The 23,035-nt window shown below is 48.1% G+C and overlaps 1 protein-coding gene across 9 annotated transcripts; it reads left to right on the forward strand.

Annotated features, from left to right (window-relative positions):
• Positions 1-312: 312 nt before the first annotated feature.
• On the forward strand, positions 313-22,462 carry LOC103650352 (uncharacterized). Of its 9 annotated transcripts, none has more exons than XM_020550252.2 (7): positions 313-799; positions 2,668-2,952; positions 3,046-3,151; positions 17,219-17,342; positions 17,435-18,166; positions 18,542-20,459; positions 21,753-22,462. In XM_020550252.2, the coding sequence occupies exons 2-7, from the start codon at positions 2,760-2,762 to the stop codon at positions 22,178-22,180; spliced, it is 3,501 nt and encodes a 1,166-aa protein (XP_020405841.1). In that variant the 5' UTR covers positions 313-799; positions 2,668-2,759; the 3' UTR covers positions 22,181-22,462. The 9 variants fall into 9 exon arrangements, with proteins under 9 accessions (XP_020405841.1, XP_035822147.1, XP_008674168.1 ...); XM_035966254.1 differs by having other exon boundaries at positions 372-799; positions 2,668-2,961; XM_008675946.3 differs by having other exon boundaries at positions 372-799; positions 3,046-3,193; positions 21,753-22,425.
• The last annotated feature ends 573 nt before the right edge of the window (positions 22,463-23,035 follow it).

Genomic DNA, 23,035 nt, shown 5'->3' on the forward strand with positions numbered 1-23,035 from the left:
CATCAACCAAATAAGAAGAGAGGGAACCTTATCTACGTAGTAATTCTTTGGTTGGGTGACTAGATACGCCGTACATCCTCTCCAATTCCTTAATCACCAAACCACCCTATACAACTCTATTTAATGTGGTCTTTTGAGGGTCTCTAACAGTTAATTAAATAAAATACAAGAGATAAGTTCTTTGCAAGAGTATATCTCTACACGATTTTTTATATATATTTGTGTTTTGAGTGTATCTATGGTCTAAAGGCTCAATGTTGAACTATTATGATGCCTCTTATACTTAAAAACCGATAAAAAAATGAGAGCTGTACAGCCGTAATTTGAACGCCCGCCCCACTATATACCATGCCACCTCACCCCTAATCCTCAACTAATCGGTTTTTCCACTTCTTTAACTCCAAATAAACCAACGGAAATTGAAAAACAAAAGCCACTTCTTCGCCAGTCCTCCGCCTCCCCTCCTCTGCTCCTCCAGCGAAGCGCACGCACGGCGCGCAGGCTGAGCAAGGCAACCGAAGCGAGCGAGGTCCTTTGCTTCTACCCGCGGCAACGCCCCAGGCGCGCGCGACGCGTCGAGCTCCGGAGGCCGAGGGCGAGCACCAGTGCGGGAGTGGAGGAGAGGAGGTCTCCGCTGGACGACTGCACCCCCACCCACTCGGGGTCAGGGTCCAAAGCCGGATCTGCCTTGGGGCTCGCGCCCGCGGCTGGTGGAACGGACTGCTGGCTGACGAGGGCTCCGATAATCGACGGCGGCGGTGGAATGCCGGTGGAACACCTGTTTTTCATTTTTGATGAGGTGGAATGCGGCTTCCCAAGCTCCATTCTGTTTTCCATTTCAATGAGGTGAACGATTCTGTTTAATTTTGTGTGGGTGACTTTGGAGGGAACATGTGGGGCATGAGATTTAGGTGTCTTCGCCAAATTAGCGCCATGTTGGCAGACTTCTGGGGATTGGTATTCGTGTACTGCTAGCTTCTCAGTCCAATTCGTTGCTCTCAGTTTTCGAACCAATTTTTTGCTGCAGTATTTGCGAGTTTATGGCTCTGGGAGCACGTTGCTTGATGATGTTCCTTGGGTAGTAGAATTGAGGGCTTGTTGTGTTGCTCTGGTGTCTAGATTCGGTTTTGAACTAGAAACACATGCGTGACACCCCGCTGGAGGCAACCAGCCCACTGCTGCCAGCGATGACTAATCCACTAAAATTGGTCATCTGGGCCACTGTATTTTCTTAGGCTTCGAATAATGTATTTGGTGCATTTTTCCTGAGTCAGGCCACTTTGAGACCATGAACCTTGACTGCATAACCTCCCTGATGCTATGATACGCTGCAGTGTGCAGTTCCTCTTAGATCTCAGGTCGTCAGCCGTAGAACTCAAGCATGGTGAATAACACCACTATGCCATATCTAGTGTTATAATGTGATACCATGTTCTCTCAAGTAAATAAATTCTATCATGTTTGTGTTAATGTTAAAATAATTCAGTAAGTGTCTTGATGTACCTCAGCTTCCATCTTAAAGGATGAGTGCTAATGGTACGAGGACGATCGGATAGGTTGGTCGATGCAGCCGTGCAGGCGCTATAGCTCATTCTAGAAGCCTTAGCATTGGATGGACGGTTCGATCTCACACTGTTAATGATATGATGGCTAGAGAACTATGAAGATGCAGCCCAATCATTGCCCGATTCTTGGTGCAAGTTTTGATATGTACAGATTGGTTGCTCAATCGCAACTGATCTCATGTGTTCTTTCTTTTGCTCTTGGTTGTTGCTTCAATTCTGCTCTTATATTACTTTGCTATTGAGGAGCTATATTTTGTGTTGTATAAATTTGGGGTGGCGAATAGAGATGTTGCAAGGTCGAGTTTGAGCTCAATTTGTATGGTCCAATTTGCTGCTAGGTCTAATTTCGACTTGTTATCATGCTGACTTATTTGGAATGTTATTCCCTCCAAATTACTTGGTGATTTAGCTCTAACACGGGATGAGTTGAGTGTGCTTGATAGTTCAATTGAATATGAACTTTATGTTTTCTGGAGACACTTGTACATAAGCGACTTTGGGGAACTTGTCTATTCAATTGATTGATTATTGCTAACTCTTTTGAAGACTGGCTTTTTTATTCAATAATAGTTCATTTGATGCAATAAGATGTGCAGTGGATTGTAAATAGCAAACTCAGATGCGAGGAATATCTTTTGCGTTAGCAAATTCTGGTGGTGGTACATGCGATAGGATCCAGGATCCTACTGCGGCTGCGTAGGTTGTATAGGTAGGCCGTAGGCGACCGATGGTCGGGGCGTGTACCCCAGGCTACGCATAGGAGCTATGGTCGCGCAGAGGGAGGGAGGGTTGCCTTGCTTGATTAGATTGATACATCTCTTCTTATATAGAGAAACTTACTTGGCTCCTAAGCAAGCAACCTTATTTTTATAGAAACTTCCTAACAAGAATCAATCATGATCCTATTTTGTGTGGAAACAATACAAAATATCTAAGGATGGAAAATCCTGGGCATCTTGCATGATGAGAGCGATGCTATATTTCTTTTTATATATTTGCCATTTTTGTACCTCACCCTTTGTTTTTCTACACATTTAAAAGTTATAAGTTGGTGCAATTTTGGACCTTTTTAGTTCTTTATTAACGCTACCATATATTGTAGGCCATGATATATGTTCCATCTGTTCTGGATGGAATTTGACTGCATTCTACTGTCTCTAAAAGAAGGGTACCAGGCTTAAGAAACCAGAAAAAATGCCACCGTCACCCTCACCGAGGACATCAAGGTCTCCTGCACAGGAGACTTATCAAAAGAGGACAAACAGTTTCAGAAATGTGCTTCCTGCAAAATCAAAGGATGATGAACTCGCTTTGTTCTCTGATATGCAGAAAGTTGAGACGGACAACTTCTTACTGGAACCGTCAGTGGATTTTGATGATTCAATGAGTAATGCTTGTAAATTTCATCTTCCTTCCTCTTTATACAGTCCCTCTTTTTTTGTTACTTACCATTTTAAAGTTATTTCTTTCTATCCATCAGAAAAATTGAGATATTTCCCGGAAGTAAAACTTGGTGTCAACATTCCTGCCCATGGAGAAAGCCATGAATTGCTTAACACAGACGGCGATAAAAATGATTATGAGTGGTATGCAAACTGGATCATACATTTTATGTCTTGTTTGAAGTGGTAGGTAGTTGCTGTCGCCATGCCTTGCGTCCCTGCACAATTACTTTGTGAACCATCTGCCTTGCATTGCACATTGCAATGTAACGTTTGCCCCGTTGATATTTAAATATTATGGATTGAGTTCTTGTTTCCTTAATGAGTGATGCCTGTTTTTGTTTAACTGGTTTGGTTTGTTGCATGGTCAGTTCTTACAAATCTGGTACTTTTGTGTAGATTTTCATCTGAATTTCGGCAACAACTTGTAAGGTCGTTGCTTCATTAAAAATGAGCTCACATGGTTATTTTGTAGTCCTGTGTCAATCATATTTTACATTGAGAGGAACAACGACCAATCTTTCTTTAGGAAGAGATTCCCATCTAGGCTAACACTCTAGTCAGATTGACTTTGTTATCATAAGAAGATAAGATAAACAAGCATGTCTGGTTTGCAAGGTGGTGATACCTAGAGAGTGTGTTGTCTCTCAACATAAGCTTGTGGTGGTGGTCTTTCGTTTTTAAGTGCGTGCCCATTGGGATAAACTAGCCAACATTGCGAGAATAAAGTGGTGAAAACCGAAAGGGGAGGCGACAAAAATCTTCAAGGAAAGGGCTATCAAAGAGGGTATTTGGAAGGAAGAAGATGATACGGACAATATGTGGGAGAAGATGGCAACATGCATTTGGAAGATGGCCTTAGAGATGTTTGGAGCAACCATAGGGAGTGGAGGCAAAGCTAAAGATACTTGGTGGTGGAACAAATAAAAGGAAGTCCAAAGGGCTATCAAGTAGAAGAAAAATTGCTATAGACGTTTATACCATGTCAAGAGTGTGGACAACATAGAGAAGCACAAGATAGCAAAGAAGACAACAAAGTGAGCTGTAAGTGTGGCAAATGTTAGTGCATATGAGGTTCTTTACCAATGTTTGAGTACGAACGAAGGAAAGAATATATATATAGGATGGCTAGGGTGCATGAGAGGAAGACAAGAGACTTCAACCAAGTTAAGTGTATTAATGATGAAGCAGAGCACCTATTGATGGAGGAGGATGAGATCAGAATTATGGTGAGAGTATTTTGACAAAGGGAGAATGGGGACATAACTTTTCAATTAGATGACTCTTTTGATGACACCATTCGACACTTTATACGTAATATAAAATAGTATGAAGTTAGAGAGTCATTGAAAAGGATAAAAGGGATAAGGCGATGAGCCCTGATGGTTATCCCAATTGGGCATGGAGATGCCTCGGGGACATAGCTATAGTATGGCTAACCAAAGTTGTTCAACCATATCTTCCAGTAAAACAAGATGCCTGACGAGTGAAGAAGTATGTTGGTACCGATCTACAAGGGAGATATTCAAAAGTCATACTAATTACCGAGGAATTAAATTGATGAGCCATATTATGAAGCTACGAGAGAGAGAGAGTTAACGAGTATCGTCTGACAGGAATAACGAGAATCTCTTTGAATTAATTTTGTTTCATGCCTAGAAGGTCAACGAAAGTCATTTTTAATAAGACAAGTGATGGAGCAGTATAGGGATCAGAAGAAGGACCTACACATGATTTTCATTGATTTGGAGAAGGTTTACGATAAAATACCAAAGAATGCTATATGACATAAAGTCCCACGAAGTACATTGAACTCATTAAGGACATGTACAATAATGTTGTGACTAGTGTTTGAACAAGTGATGGGGACACAAATTTCTTTCCTATTGGAATAGGACTACATCAAGGATCAACTTTGAGCCCTTACCTTTTTGTCGTAGTGATGTTTAAGGTCATAACGGACATACAAGGAGAAATCCCTTGATGTATGTTTTTTGCGGGCGATGTAGATCTAATTGATGAAAGTCAAGCAGGAGTAAATAGGAAACTAGAGTTGTGGTAGGAGGCTCTGGAGTCCAAAGGTTTTATACTTAGTAGAACTAAAATCGAATATATGAGATATGACTTCGACACTATTGCACACGAGGAACGAGATGTTAGTTTTGAAAGTTAAGTAGTGCCCAGGAAGGGTACCTTTCAATATTTACGATCAATGATATAGTCAGGCAGGGATATTGATGATGTTAGCCATAGAATCAAAGCAAGGTGCATGAAGTGGTGTCAAGCATTCGACGTTATATATGACAAGATGTTACGGACTCCCGCTTGGTGAGTCCGCAACCTCGGTCTCTTGGTGTCTTTCAATGGGGAGTGGAGAGGAAGGTTAGAGTGGCGCAAGGCATAGGAGGGAAGAGGACGATGATCACCTAGGTCCCCTGCGCCGGCGCCGTGCCTGGCCAGGGTGATCCAAGGTGATCCCGCCCAAAGGGAAGATCTTATTCCTCGATACCTATTACAGCTGATGCCCAACCGCCCTTATAGTCACATGCGATCTAGTGCATCCTATGGCAGAGATAGCCTCTGCTATTATTTAGGAACATATCTATTGGAATGTGAACCCATAACCCTATTCAGGGTTGGGTGTGGTATTAATAGACTTGAGTAATTGGGCCTGACCCATTACAGAAGGGGTGAGATGGTAATTACACGGGGAAGACCCCAAACCCTAGATAGGTATTCTAACACCCCCACAGTCATAACTCTATCCTGTACAGATGTTGAGACTGGATCGAAAGTCTAAAAATACACTCGACGATAACCCCTTAGTGAAGATGTCGGCGAACTGCAGCGTGGTGGGGACACTGAGAACCCGAACGTCACCAGCAGCGACACGCTCGCGGACGAAGTGCAGGTCGATCTCCACGTGCTTCGTGCGCTGATGCTGCACGGGGTTGGTGGAGAGGTAGACCGCGCGGACGTTGTCGCAGTAGACGAGGGTGGCGCGCTGGAGGGGACTGTGGAGCTCGTGGAGGAGCTGGCATAGGCAGGAGGCCTCTGCCACGTCGTTGGCCACGGCATGGTACTCGGCCTCAGCGCTGGAGCGAGAGACGACGGACTGACGCTTGGCGGCCCAGGAGACGAGGTTGGCGCCCAGGAATACTGCGTAACCGGAGGTGGACCGGCGCGTGTCGGGACAGCCAGCCCAGTCAGCGTCGGTGTAGACCATGAGCTCTGACGTCGGGGATGGTCGGAGTAGGAGGCCGTAGTCGAGGGAGCCGCGGAGGTAGCGCAGAATCCGCTTGAGCGCGGTGAGATGAGGCTCCCGCGGAGTGTGCATATGCAGGCACACCTGCTGGACGGCATATGCGATGTCGGGCCTGGAGAAGGTGAGGTACTGGAGCGCGCCGGTCAGGCTCCGGTAGGACGTTGCGTCGGCGATCGGAGGCCCGTCGTCCTCAGAGAGCTTCGCCTGAGTGTCGACAGGCGTGGAGCAAGGCTTGCAGTCAGACATGCCAGCCCGCTCCAGGATGTCGATGGCGTACTAGCGCTGGTGGAGGAAGAGACCCTGAGGCCGGCGCTTGGCGGTGATGCCGAGGAAGTGGTGTAGGTGCCCCAGGTCCTTCATTGTGAACTCCCGCTGAAGGGCGACGATCGTGCGGTGTAGAAGGTCGGCGGTGGATGCCGTGAGCACAATGTCGTCGACGTAGAGCAGGAGGTAGACAGTGTCATCGCCGCGCTGGTAGATAAAGCGGGACGTGTCCGACTTGGCCTCGACGAAGCCGATGGAGGCCAAGTAGGAAGCGAAGCGACTGTACCAGGCCTGCGGCGCCTGCTTGAGGCCGTAGAGGGAGCGGTTCAGCCGGCAAACCAGGTCCGGATGAGCTTCGTCGACGAAGCCGGTGGGCTGGCTGCAGTAGACAGTCTCCGTTAGAGTGCCGTGGAGGAAGGCATTCTTGACGTCGAGCTGATGGATCGCCAGTCCCGGGAGAGGGCGAGGAGAGGACAGTGCGAACAGTGGCGAACTTGACGACAGTGCTGAAGGTCTCGTCGTAGTCCACTCCGGGGCGTTGGGTGAAGCCCCGAAGGACCCAACGGGCCTTGTAGCGGTCGAGGGAGCCATCCCAGGTAAGCTTGTGGCGAAATAGCCACTTGCTAGTGACCACGTTGGTGCCTGGTGGACACGGCACCAGGTCCCAGGTGTGGTTGGCCAGGAGGGCCGCGTACTCCTCCTCCATAGCGCGTCGCCAGTGTGGGTCGGCGAGGGCGGTGCGAATGGAGGAGGGGACCGGGGAGGCGTCCGGTGGAGTGGTAGTCGTATCAGCTGCCAAGATCAGCCGGTCGACAGGTCGAAGAACACCGGCGGCGCGCCGGGTCACCATCGGGTGGATGTGCCCGGGGTCGCGGTGGATGGCGACCGGGTGGTACACCGGTGGCTCGAGGCGGTCTGCCGGGACGTCGGGGGCCGCGGGCGTGGCCGACTCGCGGCGGTGATAGACGACGGCGGGGTCGGCGAACCGCACCGGGCTCGTCGACGGGCCCGGGTCAGCAGGAGCCGAGGTAGTGACGTGGCGGCGACGGTGGTAGACGAGCGCGGGCTTGGCGAAGCGAGCCGTGGGCGTCGACGGGGGGCGTGATCGACGGGGGGGAGGGGGGGGGGGGTCGGCGGGGCCGCGCGAGGCACAGGCGTGGTCGATGGGGCCACACGTGGCGTAGGCGTGATCGACGGGGCCGCGCGTGGCGCAGGCGGGATCGACGGGGCCGCGCGTGGCGTGGGAATAGACGCGAGCCGCGGCGTCGAGGCCGCACGGGGTGCGGGTAATGGCGCAAGGTGGGGCGCCTGGGAGGAGACCGGATCGGACTCGAGGAGGGAGTCGAGGTCGGTGGGTGGTGAGGGGCCAGCAAGGGGAAACACATCCTCGTCGAAGACGACGTGACGAGAGATGATGATGCGGTGGGAGGCGAGGTCCAGACACCGATATCCCTTGTGGTCAGAGGAGTAGCCAAGGAAGAGGCAGCGGGTGGAGCGAGGAGAAAGCTTATGAGGGGCAGTAGCGGAAGTGTTAGGGTGGCAGGCACAGCCGAACACGCGAAGGTGGTCGTAGGTAGGGGTTGTGCCATACAGGGCGAAGTAGGGAGTAGGGTGGCTCACCGCCTTGGAGGGAAGACGGTTGAGGAGGTGGGTGGCGGTGTGCAGGGCCTCTGCCCAGTAGCTGGTAGGGAGAGACGCCTGGAAGAGAAGGCAGCAGATCATGTTGGTGGTGGTGCGAATCATGCGCTCTGCCCGGCTGTTCTGGGCGGAGGTGTAGGGGCACGAGAGACGCAGCTGAACGCCACTGGTGAGGAAGAATGACCGAGAGGCGTGGTTGTCGAACTCGCGGCCGTTGTCGCACTGCAAAGCACGGACCGGGCGTGGAACTGGGTGGATACCCAGGCGAAGAAGTGAGTGAGGGTGGTAAACGTGTCGGACTTCAGCCGAAGGGGGAATGTCCAAAGAAAATGGGAGTAGTCGTCCAGAATGACCAGGTAGTATTTGTAGCCGGAGAGGCTAAGGACAGGAGACGTCCAGAGATCACAGTGGACAAGATCAAAGGCCTGAACAGCCCTGGACGTGGAAGTGGAAAAAGGAAGACGAGAGTGGCGGCCGAGCTGACAAGCATGACAGAGGCGCTCAGAAGAGCCCCGAGTATAGGATATGTCTGAGTGGCTGGAAAGTTGGGACATGACGTCAGGTCTAGGTTGCCCGAGGCGACGGTGCCAAATGGCGGAGGAGGTGGTGGTAGTAGCAAGAGCATGTGATGTGGTGGTAGTAGTAAGTGCAGGAGATGAGGCTACTTGGGTGGGGGGAGTGGAGGGCAAGTGAAGAGAATAGAGGGGGGCAGAGCTGTTACAGCGAGCGAGCACAACATGTGTGGGAAGATGGCGTATGGTGAGACCCCAGGGGTCGAACTCCATAGAGCAGTGGTTGTCACTAGTGAAGCGACGAACCGAGAGGAGGGGATGAGTCAGACCGGGGGCAACAAGGACGTTGTTAAGGTAGAATGGTCCAGGAAGAACTGATGCACCTACTGAGGTGACCGGGAGAGTGGAACCGTTGCCTACGACGATAGAGGAAGGATGTGAGGGGTGTGGTGGATGGGAGTGGAATAACGAACTAGTTGTGGGAGTGGTGTGGAAGGAGGCCCCGGAGTCGACCACCCAATCGGTGGGAGAGGGAGACAGTGGGGAGGCCGTAGGGTGCGCGGAGAGAGCCAGAGGAGGAGCTCTGACGTGGTTACTCGGAGGGAAGGGAGGGAACGACGGCTCAAAGGCCAGGGAGGCGATCACTGCACGGGGGAAGACAAGGGGTCCGGGCATGTGACGACCAGCCTGGGGGTGGAGTTCGACGCAGTCACAAAGGACATGGCTCATGGTGGGATCGAAGTGGGACAAGCTGGCCATCATTGAGAAGGACGCGCACAGCCATCCCGACGGAAACGAGCGGAGACAAGGAGGAAGTGGCGCCGACGGCCAGGGCAAAAGCACGACCGTGGTAGTCAGGAGCCACGGGAGTAGCGGGCGAGGCAAAGCTCATGTGTGGCTGGGGTGACGCCATGGAACCGGGATAGAGCTCAACCGACGCAGCGAAGCCGAGGGCGAGGATGGCCACTGTGTCACAGAAGCAGGGCGCACAAGGGGTGAGCGGGCTGCACGGCGAGGCCGACCCACTTGCGGCACGACTTGGGAAGAGCGGGCACGGCGCCGGGGCCAGCGCAGCGGGAGAGGGGCCAGACGGCGGCCGGCGGTGGACGACGAAGATCCGGTGGCCGGGGCAGGGACCGGTGGCAGGACGGGGCGGGGCGCGTGCAGGGCCACCAGGGGCGGGGAGCCTTCTCGACGGAGATGTGGCGGGCTCAGTAGAGGGCCGCGCCGACAGGAGGTGCTGAGCGGCGGCGCTGCAGGGGTGACAGCGGCCGGCAGAGGGAGGGAACGACAGAGGCCGACCGAGGAGTCCGCCCCCGGGAGCAGAGGATGGTCGCGCCGTGTAGGAGGGAGGAGGCGGCGGGTTCTGGCTGCCTGGGTCGGCAGGGGCGCGGGGAAGCGCGGGCTTCAGCGGCTCGGACGGCCTGAGCGGCCGCGCGGGGCGGCGGTTGGGGTTGCTCGGGCATGCGGCTTCGTGAGCGGCGGCTCGGGCGGCGGTCGGCCTGGCGCAGTCGGGCGGTCCGTCGGGGTCGCGGGGCTGGCGCGGCTCGAGGCACTGGGCGGGTGCAGGGTCTCCTGGGCGCGGATCCTGCAGTCCTGGCGGCGCCCGGATGTTGGGAAGGAGAGAGGAGAAGAGGTGCCGGCGGCTGGGAGGGAGAGGGGCCGACGGCTGGGGGCCGGCGACTGGGAGGGAGGATGGTGGGAAAACCTAAACCTAGCTCTGTGATACCATATTGGAATATGAACCCATAACCCTAATCAGGGTTGGGTGTAGTATTAATAGACTTGAGTAATTGGGCCTGGCCCATTACAGAAGGGGTGAGATGGTAATTACATGGGGAAGACCCCAAACCCTAGACAGGTATTCTAACAATATCAAAAGGAAACTAATCCATTATTGAGGAAACCGATTAAAAGGAAACTAATCCTGACTTATCTTCCAAAGGATCTTGATTTCTCCTAATCAGGTGCTGATTGGCTCTGCTTCTTCTGGCGCCCTGATTGGCTCTGCTGCTTCTTCTGGCGCCCTTCCCTTTTCTTGCGCCTTATGAACTGGCGAACCACAAAAGCGTCTATAACATTTCCCTCCTCTCCGACAAGCAACTCGTCCTCGAGTTGGATTTATGGATATCGTCTCTTGAACTCAGAACATTGCTCCCATGTAGCATCGGCCAGCGCTCGCCCCAGCCATTGGACCAGCAGCTTCCAGACACCTCTATTCAAACGAGCCTTCACTACTTTTGCTGGAACCAGTAGTACCTTGCCATGAAGAACCGCCGACAGGGGTATTGGTGCGGATGGTGGCTCCCCTTGGAATTTCTTGAGAAGTGCCACATGGAAGACATCATGGATTCTTGCATTGGCTGGTAGCTGTAGCTTATATGCGACCTCTCCGATGTGCTGCAGAATTTGATACGGGCCATAGAACTTAGGTCCTAATTTGGAAGTTGCTGCTGTGGTGACACCCACTGCTGACCTTTGGTATAGACAAAGCCAAACCTAATCTCCAACAATATATTGCACATCTTGATCCTGGAGTTGATGATCGACTGCAGCGACTCTGGTCGTCCCGGGCGCATAGGAAAACATTGTTGGAGGGTCCCGGTCATAGACAATTCGGAATGGGGTGCACTTGACCGCAGTTTGGTATGAAGTATTGTAACAAAATTCAGCCCATGGAAGCCATTGTAACCAAGTTTTAGGCCGATCACCCGCTAAGCAGCGTAAATACATGACAATAATCCTGTTAACCACCTCCATTGTCCATCTGTCTGGGGATGAAATGCTGAACTAAGTAACAACTTGACCCCAGCAAGGTGAAAGAGCTCGGACCAGAAAGCACTATTAAAAACTGTGTCTCTATCACTCACAATTGAACAAGGAATACCATGAAGGCGCACAATCCCTTCGAAGAATGCCCGAGCCACGGACACTGCGGTATATGGATAGCCAAGAGGAATAAAGTGAGCGAACTTAGAGAACCTGTCGACCACTATTAATACCACTGTCTTGCCACCAACCTTGGGGAATCCTTCAACAAAGTCCATGGAGATGTCGCTCCAAATTTCCGATGGCACCGGCAGGGGCTGAAGCAGGCCTGCTGGGTGTAGATGCTCAGTTTTATTTCGTTGACAAGTGAAGCAAGCTTGCACAAATTCTCTGACCCGTCGTAAGGCCCAAGGGCTGTAGAAGGATGCTCTCCATCGATGTACAGTCTTCTCAATGCCCTCGTGACCACAATTATGTGCTGCTGCTAAGATTTTTGTCCAAACTGCTGAGGCGTCAGAGATGAAGACCTTCCCCTGAAAGAGTAGCAGACCATCCACTTTTGTCCACCCAGGCTTTGCTGTTCCAGCTGCAATGGCAGCCCACAAACTTAGGACCTGTGGGTCAGTGGTGGCTTCAGTGCGAAGGATGTTAAACAACTGAAACTGTGGTGCAGAAATACTGTTAATTTCTGCGGTGTCTTCGTCTCGATGAGACAAGGCACCTGCTGCGCCATTTAATTTGCCCGGCCTATATTCCACTGAAATGTCATATCCAAACAACTTGCTGACCATGTATGTTGAGGTATTGTAGACAAGCGTTGATCCAGAAGAAATTTAAGACTATAGTGATCTGTCCGCGCCAGAAAAGCTCTTCCCCACAAATATGGCCTCCAATTCCTCACTTCTTTGACTAAACCAATCAGTTCCCGCTCATACGCTGGTAGTTTCTGATGATGTGGTGCTACGGCACGACTGAAATATGCAATGGCCCCATCCCCTTGGTGAAGTACTGCCCCAAAACTAGTCCCTGATGCATCACAGTCCACCACAAACTGTTTAGAGAAATCCGGCAACTGTAACAGTGCTGCTGATATGAGAGCTTGCTTGAGTTGAAGAAATGCCTCTTCCGCCACTTCAGACCAACATAAAGCCTCACGCTTGAGAAGAGCTGTAAGGGGTGCAGATATGGTGCCATAGCCCGCAATAAACTTGCGGTAATAGCCAGTGAGACCCAAGAATCCTCGGAGCGCCCGAATAGACCAAGGACGCGACCATGCCTCTACTGTCGCTACCTTGTCAGAATCCATGGAAACTCCCTGAGCTGAGATAACATGGCCCAAGTAAGCGACTGATGTTTTGCCAAACGAACAGTTGGACTGTTTGACAACTAACTTGTTTGCTCGGAGTGCTGTAAACACTTCCCTGACATGCTGTAAGTGGGCTGCCCAGGAAGAACTGAATGCCATCATCGAAGAAGACAAGGACAAACTTCCGAATGAAGGGTTTCATGATATCATTCATGAGGGAGTGAAATGTTTTTTTTCCGAACGCGCAGGAGAACTGCGCATCATTATATTGAAAGAGAGAAATGTCCGAAGTGGACCACAGTACAATGCCATAACAGGAAAAAAAAAACATAGGGAGCAAACAGAAAAATCCTATTCTTATCTCCAACTTTCATAGCATTAGGCACTAGAAATAGCTCTGACCCTAGCAAAGGCAGCTAGGAGGCCAAGACTCTCAAGCTGCTTCGCACCAGCCCTACACCAGCACTCCACCTCATCCATAAGAAGTCTTTGAATGGTGCGCAAGGAAGGGCTTGCACCATCAAATACCGCCCTATTGCGATGCAGCCATAAACACCAGGCCTCCAGGATAATGAGACTATGAATACCTTTTCTTATTTGTTTGGGTACTCTCCTCTGCACCTTGCCCCACCATTCAACAAAAGAGCCCGCCTCTCTATCAGGCGTAAGATGGCCCATCCTCAAAGATGAAAATATAATATGCCAAAATTGTCTAGCAAAACTGCACGAGCATAAGAGGTGCAAGATAGTTTCCTGCTCTTGGTCACATAAGGGACAAACCACCGGGAGCGGTAGTCCTTTCCTCTGAAGCCTATCAACAGTCCAACATTTATTCCTTATTGTCAGCCAAACGAAAAGTTTGCATTTAGGGGGTGCCACGACTTCCACACCCATTTCCATGGCTCAAAAGAAATAACTCCCATAAAAAACGCCGAATAACAAGATTTTGAGGAGAATTCTCCAGAGCTCGAGTGCACCCACACATGTCTACCCTCCTCTTGGTTAAGCACCACTCCACTTAAAGCATCCCACAGCTGCAAATACTGTTGTAGTCCAATCAAAGACAGTGAAATGTAGATGGTGCATTGGTGAGGCCGAACGACATTACCAGAAACTCGAAGTGACCTCGATGGTGCGGAACGCTGTCTTCTCAATATCATCCGGGATGCGTACTTGGTGATATCCACTGCGGAGGTCCAACTTTGTGAGGAAGCAGGCACCACGTAACTCATTCAAGAGTTCGTCGACCACCGGGATGGGGAACTTGTCCTTCACTGTTTTGGTATTGAGGGCCCGATAGTCAATGCAAAAGCGCCAGGATTTATCAGCTTTCTTCACAAGTAGCACTGGAGAGGAGTAGGCATATGTGCACTCCCGAATGATGCCTTGCTGCAACATGTCTTCGCACTGGCGCTCAATCTCGTCTTTCAACAACTAGGGGTATTGGTAGGGGCGGACGACCACTGGTGGCGTCCCTGGCAGCAGCCTGATGCGGTGGTCGTGACGACGAGGTGGAGGAAGGCCGCGCGGTTCAGCGAAGATGTCGACGTAGGACTAGAGTAGGGCCTGCAGCAGTTCTTGGGGTTCCGACAGGGCAGCACACTGGGTATGCGGCGCGCCTAGTCCCACCCAACGCACTTTGCGGCCGAGACGCCAGAAACCCATGGACAAGGCGTTGAAGTTCCACAGGATAGGCCCCAATGACCGAAGCCACTGGACCCCTAGGATAATGTCGAAGCCGGCCAGAGGGAGGCCGTAGCAGGTGATGTTGAAGATCTCCTCGGCAATAGTGACTCGGAGCTTGGGATATATCCCACTCCTGGCGACGTTGTCCCCGTTTGCTACCTTGACGGAGAGGCCCTGTCTTGGTGCGACTCGGAGGCCAAGTTGGGTGGCCACAACTTCCCGGATGAATGTGTGGGTAGAGCCTGTGTCCACCAATGCCACCAACGTCAGATCCTTGACCCTGACCTGGAGCTTCATGGTGCTGCTGATGTCAATGCCCGTGAGGGCGTGAAGGGAAATGCCCAGGTCCTTCGCTGCTGCGTCTTCATCCATGTCGTCGTCCATCTTCAGCAAGAACATTGGCGGTGCACTTGTGATCAGTAGAGTACTTTTCGTTACAGTGGTAGCACTCTCCATTCGCTCGCTTCACCGCTAACTCTTCTGGTGTGAGGCGCTTGAAACGCGGCCGATTGGGGGCAACCGGCCTAGCCCCCAGTAACGAACCTATCCCTTTGAGGGAGGACAGGGTCCGGTGACCAGGTTTATCTCTGAGCGGCGCGACGTTCTCCTCCTTGCGCTCATAAGCACAGGCTAGACTCATTGCGGTCTGTAGGTTTGTTGGGGCCAGTAGCTCTACATCGGTACGGAGGGGATCGCCGAGACCTGCTGTAAACATGTTCACCTGCTGCATTGGAGACAAGTCATCACAGCGACAAAGCAAGACGGAAAATTGTCGCTGATATGCCTTAACGGTGCATGTCCTGTAAAGAGCTTTCAGTTCAGCCATGCCATTGGATCGGATGGGGGGACCGAACCTCATGTGGATGTATTCAACAAATCGCGACCGCGACGTGGGCACGTATGACCGTCATTGTTGCTGCCATGGTCGCCCTGGTTCGGTGGGCCGTCGGTGTTGTCGATCTCCGTGATGTCCTCCAGTTGGATGCCGCCGGGTGGGACCGTCTCCACCCGTGCCAAATGGCGATCATGGGTGTCAAGCCGACCATTCATCGTGGTCAGCTGGTCCAACATCCTGTTCATCGCGTCCATGAGGAAATGCAGCTTCTGCTCGGTGTTCTTGTCTTCAGGACCGGGCATGACGCCGGACATGGTTGTCGCTGCGTCGTCTGAATCTGATACCAAATTGTTACAGACTCCCGGCTGGTGAGTCCGCAACCTCGGTCTCCTGGTGTCTTTCAATGGGGAGTGGAGAGGAAGGTTAGAGTGGCGCAGGGCATAGGAGGGAAGAGGACGATGATCACCTAGGTCCCCTGCGCCGGCACCGTGCCTGGCTAGGGTGATCCAAGGTGATCCCGCCCAAAGGGAAGATCTTATTCCTCGATACCTATTACAACTGATGACCAACCACCCTTATAGTCACAGGCGATCTAGTGCATCCTATGGCAGAGATAGCCTCTGCTATTATTTAGGAACATATCAAAAGGAAACTAATCCATTATTTAGGAAACCGATTAAAAGGAAACTAATTCTGACTTATCTTCCAAAGGATCCTGATTTCTCCTCCTAATCAGGCGCTGATTGGCTCTGCTTCTTCTGGCGCCCTGATTGGCTCTGCTGCTTCTTCTGGCGCTCCTTCCCTTTTCTTGCGCCTTGTGAACTGGCGGCCCACAAAAGCGTCTATAACACAAGAGGGTACCACAAAGGCTTATAAAACGACGATTAGTCCCGTTATGTTGTATGGTACGTAATGTTGGCCTTAAAAAGTCGACATATCCAGCAAATAAGTTTACGAAAATATGTATGTTGCGTTGGATTTGTGGTCGTATAAGAAAAGATCGAGTTCGGACTTATAATATACGTGATAGGGTAAGGGTACGACCAATTGAAGAAAAAGTATGTCCATCACTAGTTGAGATGGTTTGGACATGTCCAATGGAGACCTCTAGAGGCATTAGTGTGTAGTGGTATTCTGAGGTGCGATATCAATAGGAAGAGAGGCAGGGGAGGGCCGAAGTTGACATGGGAAGAGACAATAAAAAGAGACTTAAAATGATGGAATATAATCAAAGATTTAGCCTTGAATATAAGTGCGTGGAAAATAACTACCTATGTGTCTAAATCTTGACTTGTTTTCTGTTGGGTTTGAACTCTAGTCTACCCCAACTTGCTTAGGACAAAAAGGCATTGGTGCTGCTGCTGCTGTCACATTGTTTTCTTGTATTTCTGTTTCTTATCACTAAGCACCCTTGTCAAATGCTGGTTAAGACTGAGATTTTTAATGGTGTTCGATTTTCAAATAAAGTGGTTCCATATTATGATAGTATGAATGACTCAATAACCCTTTTGTAAGCATTCCATTGAATGTTCTGATTCTGACGTTCTGTATTAATGAATTCATAACAGCTAGAATATTTTCATCGCTTAAAACATGGAATATAATTGGAAAAATGCCAAATGCACCTTTCATGTTTGAAGAATGTTAAAAACGATATGGTGACCTACTGGCTACTTTTGTTGGTACTGCTTTGGATGGGTAGTAAGTATGAATGCATGATGCTAACCATTAATTCATTCTTTTTATTGGAGGATCATTTCTTAGAAGAATTAGTAGCATAGCTCTATGTCTAAATGTCTACTAAATTTATCTTACAGGAAAAAAGTAATTGGTGGTTCTGAACTTAATAATACTTCATATGCCTGCACTTCTATGTTAGTGTTTATATCTTGGTGCAGGGTAATGTCTTGACCTCCATTAAATTTTCCAATATCAGGTTATTAACTCCTCCTGAAACTCCACTTTTTCGATCTTTGGATGACGAAGAAAACCAATCCATCACTCAGGTTTCTAGGGGCAGAGCTCAGAGCAAGCCTATACAAATTTCAAGATCATCCATGGTGAGTGCTTATGTCCAGAGGGGTTTATTCAAAGGACTATATTAGGTTGCATCCATTATGTATCAAATCTATTCTGTTGTATTGATATACAGGTAGATAATAATCAAAGAGCTAGTAGAAGCAGTGCAAGCTCAAGTAGGCTTAGCCCATCGCCATGCTCTATGGGAAGGACAAGATCATCTAGTTCAGCTTCTCGCTCTAGTCCACCACTTGCTGAAACACAAACACCATCACGAAGATTGTCAACCCCTCCGATTGCTAAGACATTAACACCTCCTCGAAGGTCTCCAAGTCCTGTCTCAAGAAGGATGAGTACTGGTTCAAGTGGCCCAACTTTGAATGGAACAAGAGGAGCTTCACCAGTGAAATCTAATCACAGGTCTTCTTCACCAAAGCTGCATGGATGGCAATCAAATGTTCCTGGTTTCTCTTTCGATGCGCCTTTGAACCTTCGCACATCTCTAACTGATCGTCCAGTATGCCGGTCAAGGGGTGGATCGCCTTCATCTTTTAGTGGACTAGAAAAGGGTTCAAGAGGTAGAAGACTGTCAATGTCTCCCACTCCACCTAGAAGAGCCAGTTCATCTCACAGCATTGAACGGGACCGAATGAGCTCTTATAGCAAAGCTTCTGCAACATCATCTGGTGAGGATGATCTGGAGTCTATGCAGTCTGTACCAATTAGCTACTCCAGTAGCCCAGTTGTGAAAAAGAGCTTGGTTGTGATGAAAACCAGAACCATTGCATCATCAAAGAATCTGTCCAAAAAATTGACACCTAGTTCTGTCCCAAAGCGGTCATTTGACTCTGCACTTTGGTTAATGGTAAGCATTTCTCTGCTTTTAATTTTATAATAATAGAATATTTTCTCATGTCTTGCAAGCATCTCTTGTATTGTGTAATTAGCAGTTGATTTGATAAATTCTGACACTTAGCATACATTTATTGTCTCGTGTTGATCTTGGTCAATTGGTGCATTTTTTACTCAATATGTTTGGTAATTGGCACCTTATGCAAATGATTCATTTCGTACTGCTACCGAGAACTATTTTTTATATAGTAAATTGTTGTATAATTTTATTTCAACAATGCTGTGGGTGTACTTTTTCGGCAAATGAAGACCATACTTCTGTTTATTGTGGATTTTCTGAAGTTAAAACATGAAACTAAGATGTGAATGTGATGGTCTTTCTTCTCAGGATCATCGCAAAGCTCCACAAGATAGGTTTCGGCCACTTCTATCAGGTGCCCCTGCCAACACATTTGGTGCTGGGAATGGAAATGATGTGCACAAACCTATGTTCTCACACAATTCTTCTTTGACAACTAGCAGCACTGCAAGCTCTTACCATGGTGCCACTTTTGGCTCTTATATGCATGGCAGCCAAGAACAACATGATTTTGCTGGTGAATGGGAAGCAGATGATATTTCTCAGGGTCATGAGGATATATTTATGTTTGATAAATTGGATGAGCTAAATGAAGACATTCATTACAAGAGCATGGAATCTACGGATAATTCACTGGTAATAGTAAAACATCTAGTAAGTGGCAGACAGGACTTGGAAGGAAGCAGAAGACCTAATCAGTCCTTATGCCATTCTACTGATATTTCTCATGTTAGCTTTAAGGCTACTTGCTCTAGATGTGGGAAGTTTTTCGATGCGATGGATGTTGATGAAGAGGGTGTCTATTGTGATGCATGTGCTACAAAGGATGGGAATATCCTCACCAGTCCTATTGTACAAACTATAGGAGAAGAAAACCAACAATATGGTAAAACTGCAAATTTGAAACCTTGCATCGCATCTGATTCTCCTGTACCCACAGATTGTGAAATCTATAGCAAAGAAGTATCTCTTGATCATCAACTAGTGAACAATGAATCTTACGCTGATTGCCTGGACCAGGCCCCTCCAATTCACTCAATGGGGCACACACCTCAGGAAATGCTACTGGGGCAGGAGGAAAACATTGACGCTGAGCATAGAAATAAACATGTTGGGGATTCGTTAGGAAATACAAACGATAATTCCTTTCATCGATCTAGTGTGGATGAATGTGAACAAACAGAACCAACATCTGTAGGGCAGGACCTTTTTATCATAGACCAAATGAATAACCATAATCGTGGACTATCCCAATGTAATGAAAATGTCTCTGAATCTGTGACCTGTGACAATTCTCATCAACTGGGATCAACTACATATCAGAACCCTAAGCTTGAAACTACCGAGGATACTGGGATATCAGTATTGTTAGTCCCTAAGCCCAACAGTAATAAATGGCCAAATATGCTCTGTTCAGAACCCTATTATGCAAGAGATGGTGTCAGTATGATGAAGCGTAGCTTTGGACTGGGCAGCTCTTCAGCTGCTTCTTCCAGTGATCTTGGGTCTTCAAGACAGTCAATCATATGTTTTGAGCGCCTTAGGAGTGGTAAGAAGGGTGACTTTGAGAAGTCCCAGATAAGCAGTACTATTAGTTGTCAAAGCATTGCTTCTGTGTCAGATATGTCAATTTGTAGCTCTTCAGCTTCACTTTGCCCTCAGAGTGATGCAGTAGGAGATTCCTGTTTCCCAATTGACACTTTGGAAAGCGGCACTTCAGGAACTCTGATCTCTTCTCAAGAAAATGATGATGCTTTTTGTAAGGATACTTTGCCAAGTGCTATGGAATGTCCGTCTTCTTCACAGTTTATTGCTGATGATGACAGTCCCGGTGACATGAAAATCCAGAGCTACTTAAGTGAGGTAGGATATACAACAGTTGAGAACCATAGTGCTTGCAGAATGACTGACATGGATTGTACCAGTACAAATATGTATTCTTTAGATACTGAAATGCCAAGTGATACCCTAGAATCATCAGGCCCAGTGGAAAGTAGCATGCCTGAAACTGAAGAGGATGCTTACACTATCAGTCAGTGTAATAAAGGTAGTGCTCCAGAACATTCAAGTGATGAGAATAACTTTGATAATATTCAAATGCAGTCTGAAATAGTTCAGGGTTCAGCGGAGGAAAACAGATTGGATGATTGTTGCATGTCTGCTATCTCGGAGGAGGACGTATTGATTTCTGGACAAGAAGATGACATAAGGAATCTTCCCAATGATGGTACAGATTTCTGTATTCTTTTTTTCACTCCCAAGAGTTATGAGTTGTGCTTATCTCAATGCTCATGTATATACGATACTTTCTTGAGTCATGCATATGTCCTCTATTTATCTTGTCCGCTACATAGTTTTCTGGTCTGGGAAACAGATCTTTTGTGGACATGATTTATTTTTTGGACTAAAAAGAGAATCCAGGGTGTACATGGGTCTGTTTGGTTCATGTCCTTGAGTGCTGAGATAATTTTTGTTGCTGCCTAGGTTATCTGGTTAGCATTTGTTTTTATTTTCTCAAACACACAGGAGAGTTGCGTATTATTGCACTAAAAATAGTTACAACACACCCAAACATCCCTAAAAGAACATTTGGTGTAGGGTCCAGTTTGGTTGAGTCAAGGAAATTATGGCCATGCTGTGTAGAGTATGCAGCAAGCCGCAGAAGATTGCAGGATGGCTGATTTTTGTGCCACATTTTGGCTTTGCGACATGGGCAAGCACAAGCTGAAGTGTCAGCTGGCTGCTGGTTACAAAAATTGCGTACATTGCTGCATCATCAATGTTCAGATCACAATATTTGCTAAACCAAGTATCAATTGGAAATCTATTTGAACTATTTTGTATTGTATCCCTTATAATTAATCTGATAAAATAAGACCTATTTTCCCTATATTTCGATTAAAAAAATACTTATGACATATAGGACTAGGCCCCACACGTCGTGTTCTCGGTTTGACAGGAAAATTAGGCTACTTTGGCTTGGCCATGAAACAAACATTTCATTTTTTGCCAAAATTTCCGCTGTCCAACTTTGTCCAATGCTAATATTTGGTCAACCACCCAGGATATGCAACCAAACATGCCCATAATTCTATGATTAAGCAGTCAGTCCAATTACGTGTTAATTATTTGAAGGGGCCATGCATAAAAATACCTTCCATGTGTGAAATTTACAAGAGGGGTGGGTAATTTCCAAGTGATTTGGTTTCAAAGAACATCTTCAAGATTATTTAATAGACCATTCTACTGTTTTGTGCACACTGCAGCATAATAGACAAAATTTACATGGGTTTTTGTTGATTTATCATCTTAAACTGGTAGCCCTGATGTATCTTCAAAGATATGCATGCCTTCTATTTTCTTCTCACAACCAATGAAATTATTTGTATCCTTTGATGAATATAGGTGAATATATAAGTATTTGATACTTATTTGCAGCAGGAGTTCGACCCTTCCTGCTCCTATTGAAATAAAAGTAATATATAAGTATTTGACACAATATTTTTCCTTTGAACTGTAGAAGAATTATGTGCGGAGGTAGAAGGACCAAGGAAACAAATCCAGAGATGTTTTACATTGGAAGAAGCTGCTGATACAATTCTCTTCTGTAGTTCCATTGTCCACGACCTTGCATACAAGGCTGCGACTATTGCGTTGGAAAACAAGAAGGAACCAAAGTTTGTGGACTCTATTCGTCCAACTGTTGCAATTGTTAGAGGATCTTTTGCTAAGGAAGAGAGTTTACCAAAGCTGCCTCACAGACGAACCCCAAACCGTAAGGTCAAAAGGAAAAGATTGGAAGGCGAAACAACTACAACGGAAACTACAGAGAAAGACGTTGTCGCGAATGACTCCCCCCCTGTATGTTCTGCATCGGGTATTACAAGGAATTCCGATAATATGAAGCCGCCAAAGCTGGAGTCCAAGTGCAACTGTATAATTATGTAACTCGGTCACATCCAAGATTGAAATTCCTACATGCTTGGTTAACCCCGTCATCAGCAGCGATGGAGTTCAGCACAATGGATCTTCCGCTAGATTATTTTGCAAAGGTGCATTTGCTGTGTTTTAGGTGACAGAATGCACTGCCAGCTGCTATTCTTTTGTAAAGTCTTTTCTTCTCTTTTCTGCTTGTAATGAGGTCCTTGCGGTTTGTCCAAAGTTGTGCTGATAGCCTATTTACTTGCAACGCACGTGGCTGCTTGTGAAAGTGATGGTCGTACTCGTATACCGGGCGATCGCATCGCATCCCCCTCTATCGACGTTTCCTTTTATTTCCTTTCCAACAAAACCTGACATCAAATCATGGCATCAGACTGCCTATTATAACGCACCCTTATACTCGTCTCTTCTCTACTACCTATTATAACGTAGGTAACCACACCTGCGATTCCATGCCCCCCCCCTGGGCCCGCAGTATGAGCATCAGCAGGTTGGTTCTCATACTCAATATTCCAAAGCTGCATCCCTCTCCCCGCTCTGTTCTCGTAATATCACATACTGAAAGTTACTGATGCTCACAATTGAGATCACCACCAATACAATTTATTTGGTATTATCATGTCAAACTTTATTTCCAAACTATCTACGAACAAGTACACAGCAACTAATCAACTACATGAGCATCAGTAACTTTCAGTATGTGACACTTTCAGTTCCTGTTGCACACAATCCTCAGGTCCTGTCATGTTGCCCCTTTCTACAGCCCTGTCATTGCGCCACCACAATTCACTCGCTGTCATTGTGCCGCCACAATTGGACTTGTTGCTGCCATTTCCCCCTGTGCCCGGGCCCTGCTATGAA

The sequence above is a fragment of the Zea mays genome, chromosome 3 (assembly GCF_902167145.1).
Source record: "Zea mays cultivar B73 chromosome 3, Zm-B73-REFERENCE-NAM-5.0, whole genome shotgun sequence".
NCBI lineage: Eukaryota > Viridiplantae > Streptophyta > Magnoliopsida > Poales > Poaceae > Zea > Zea mays.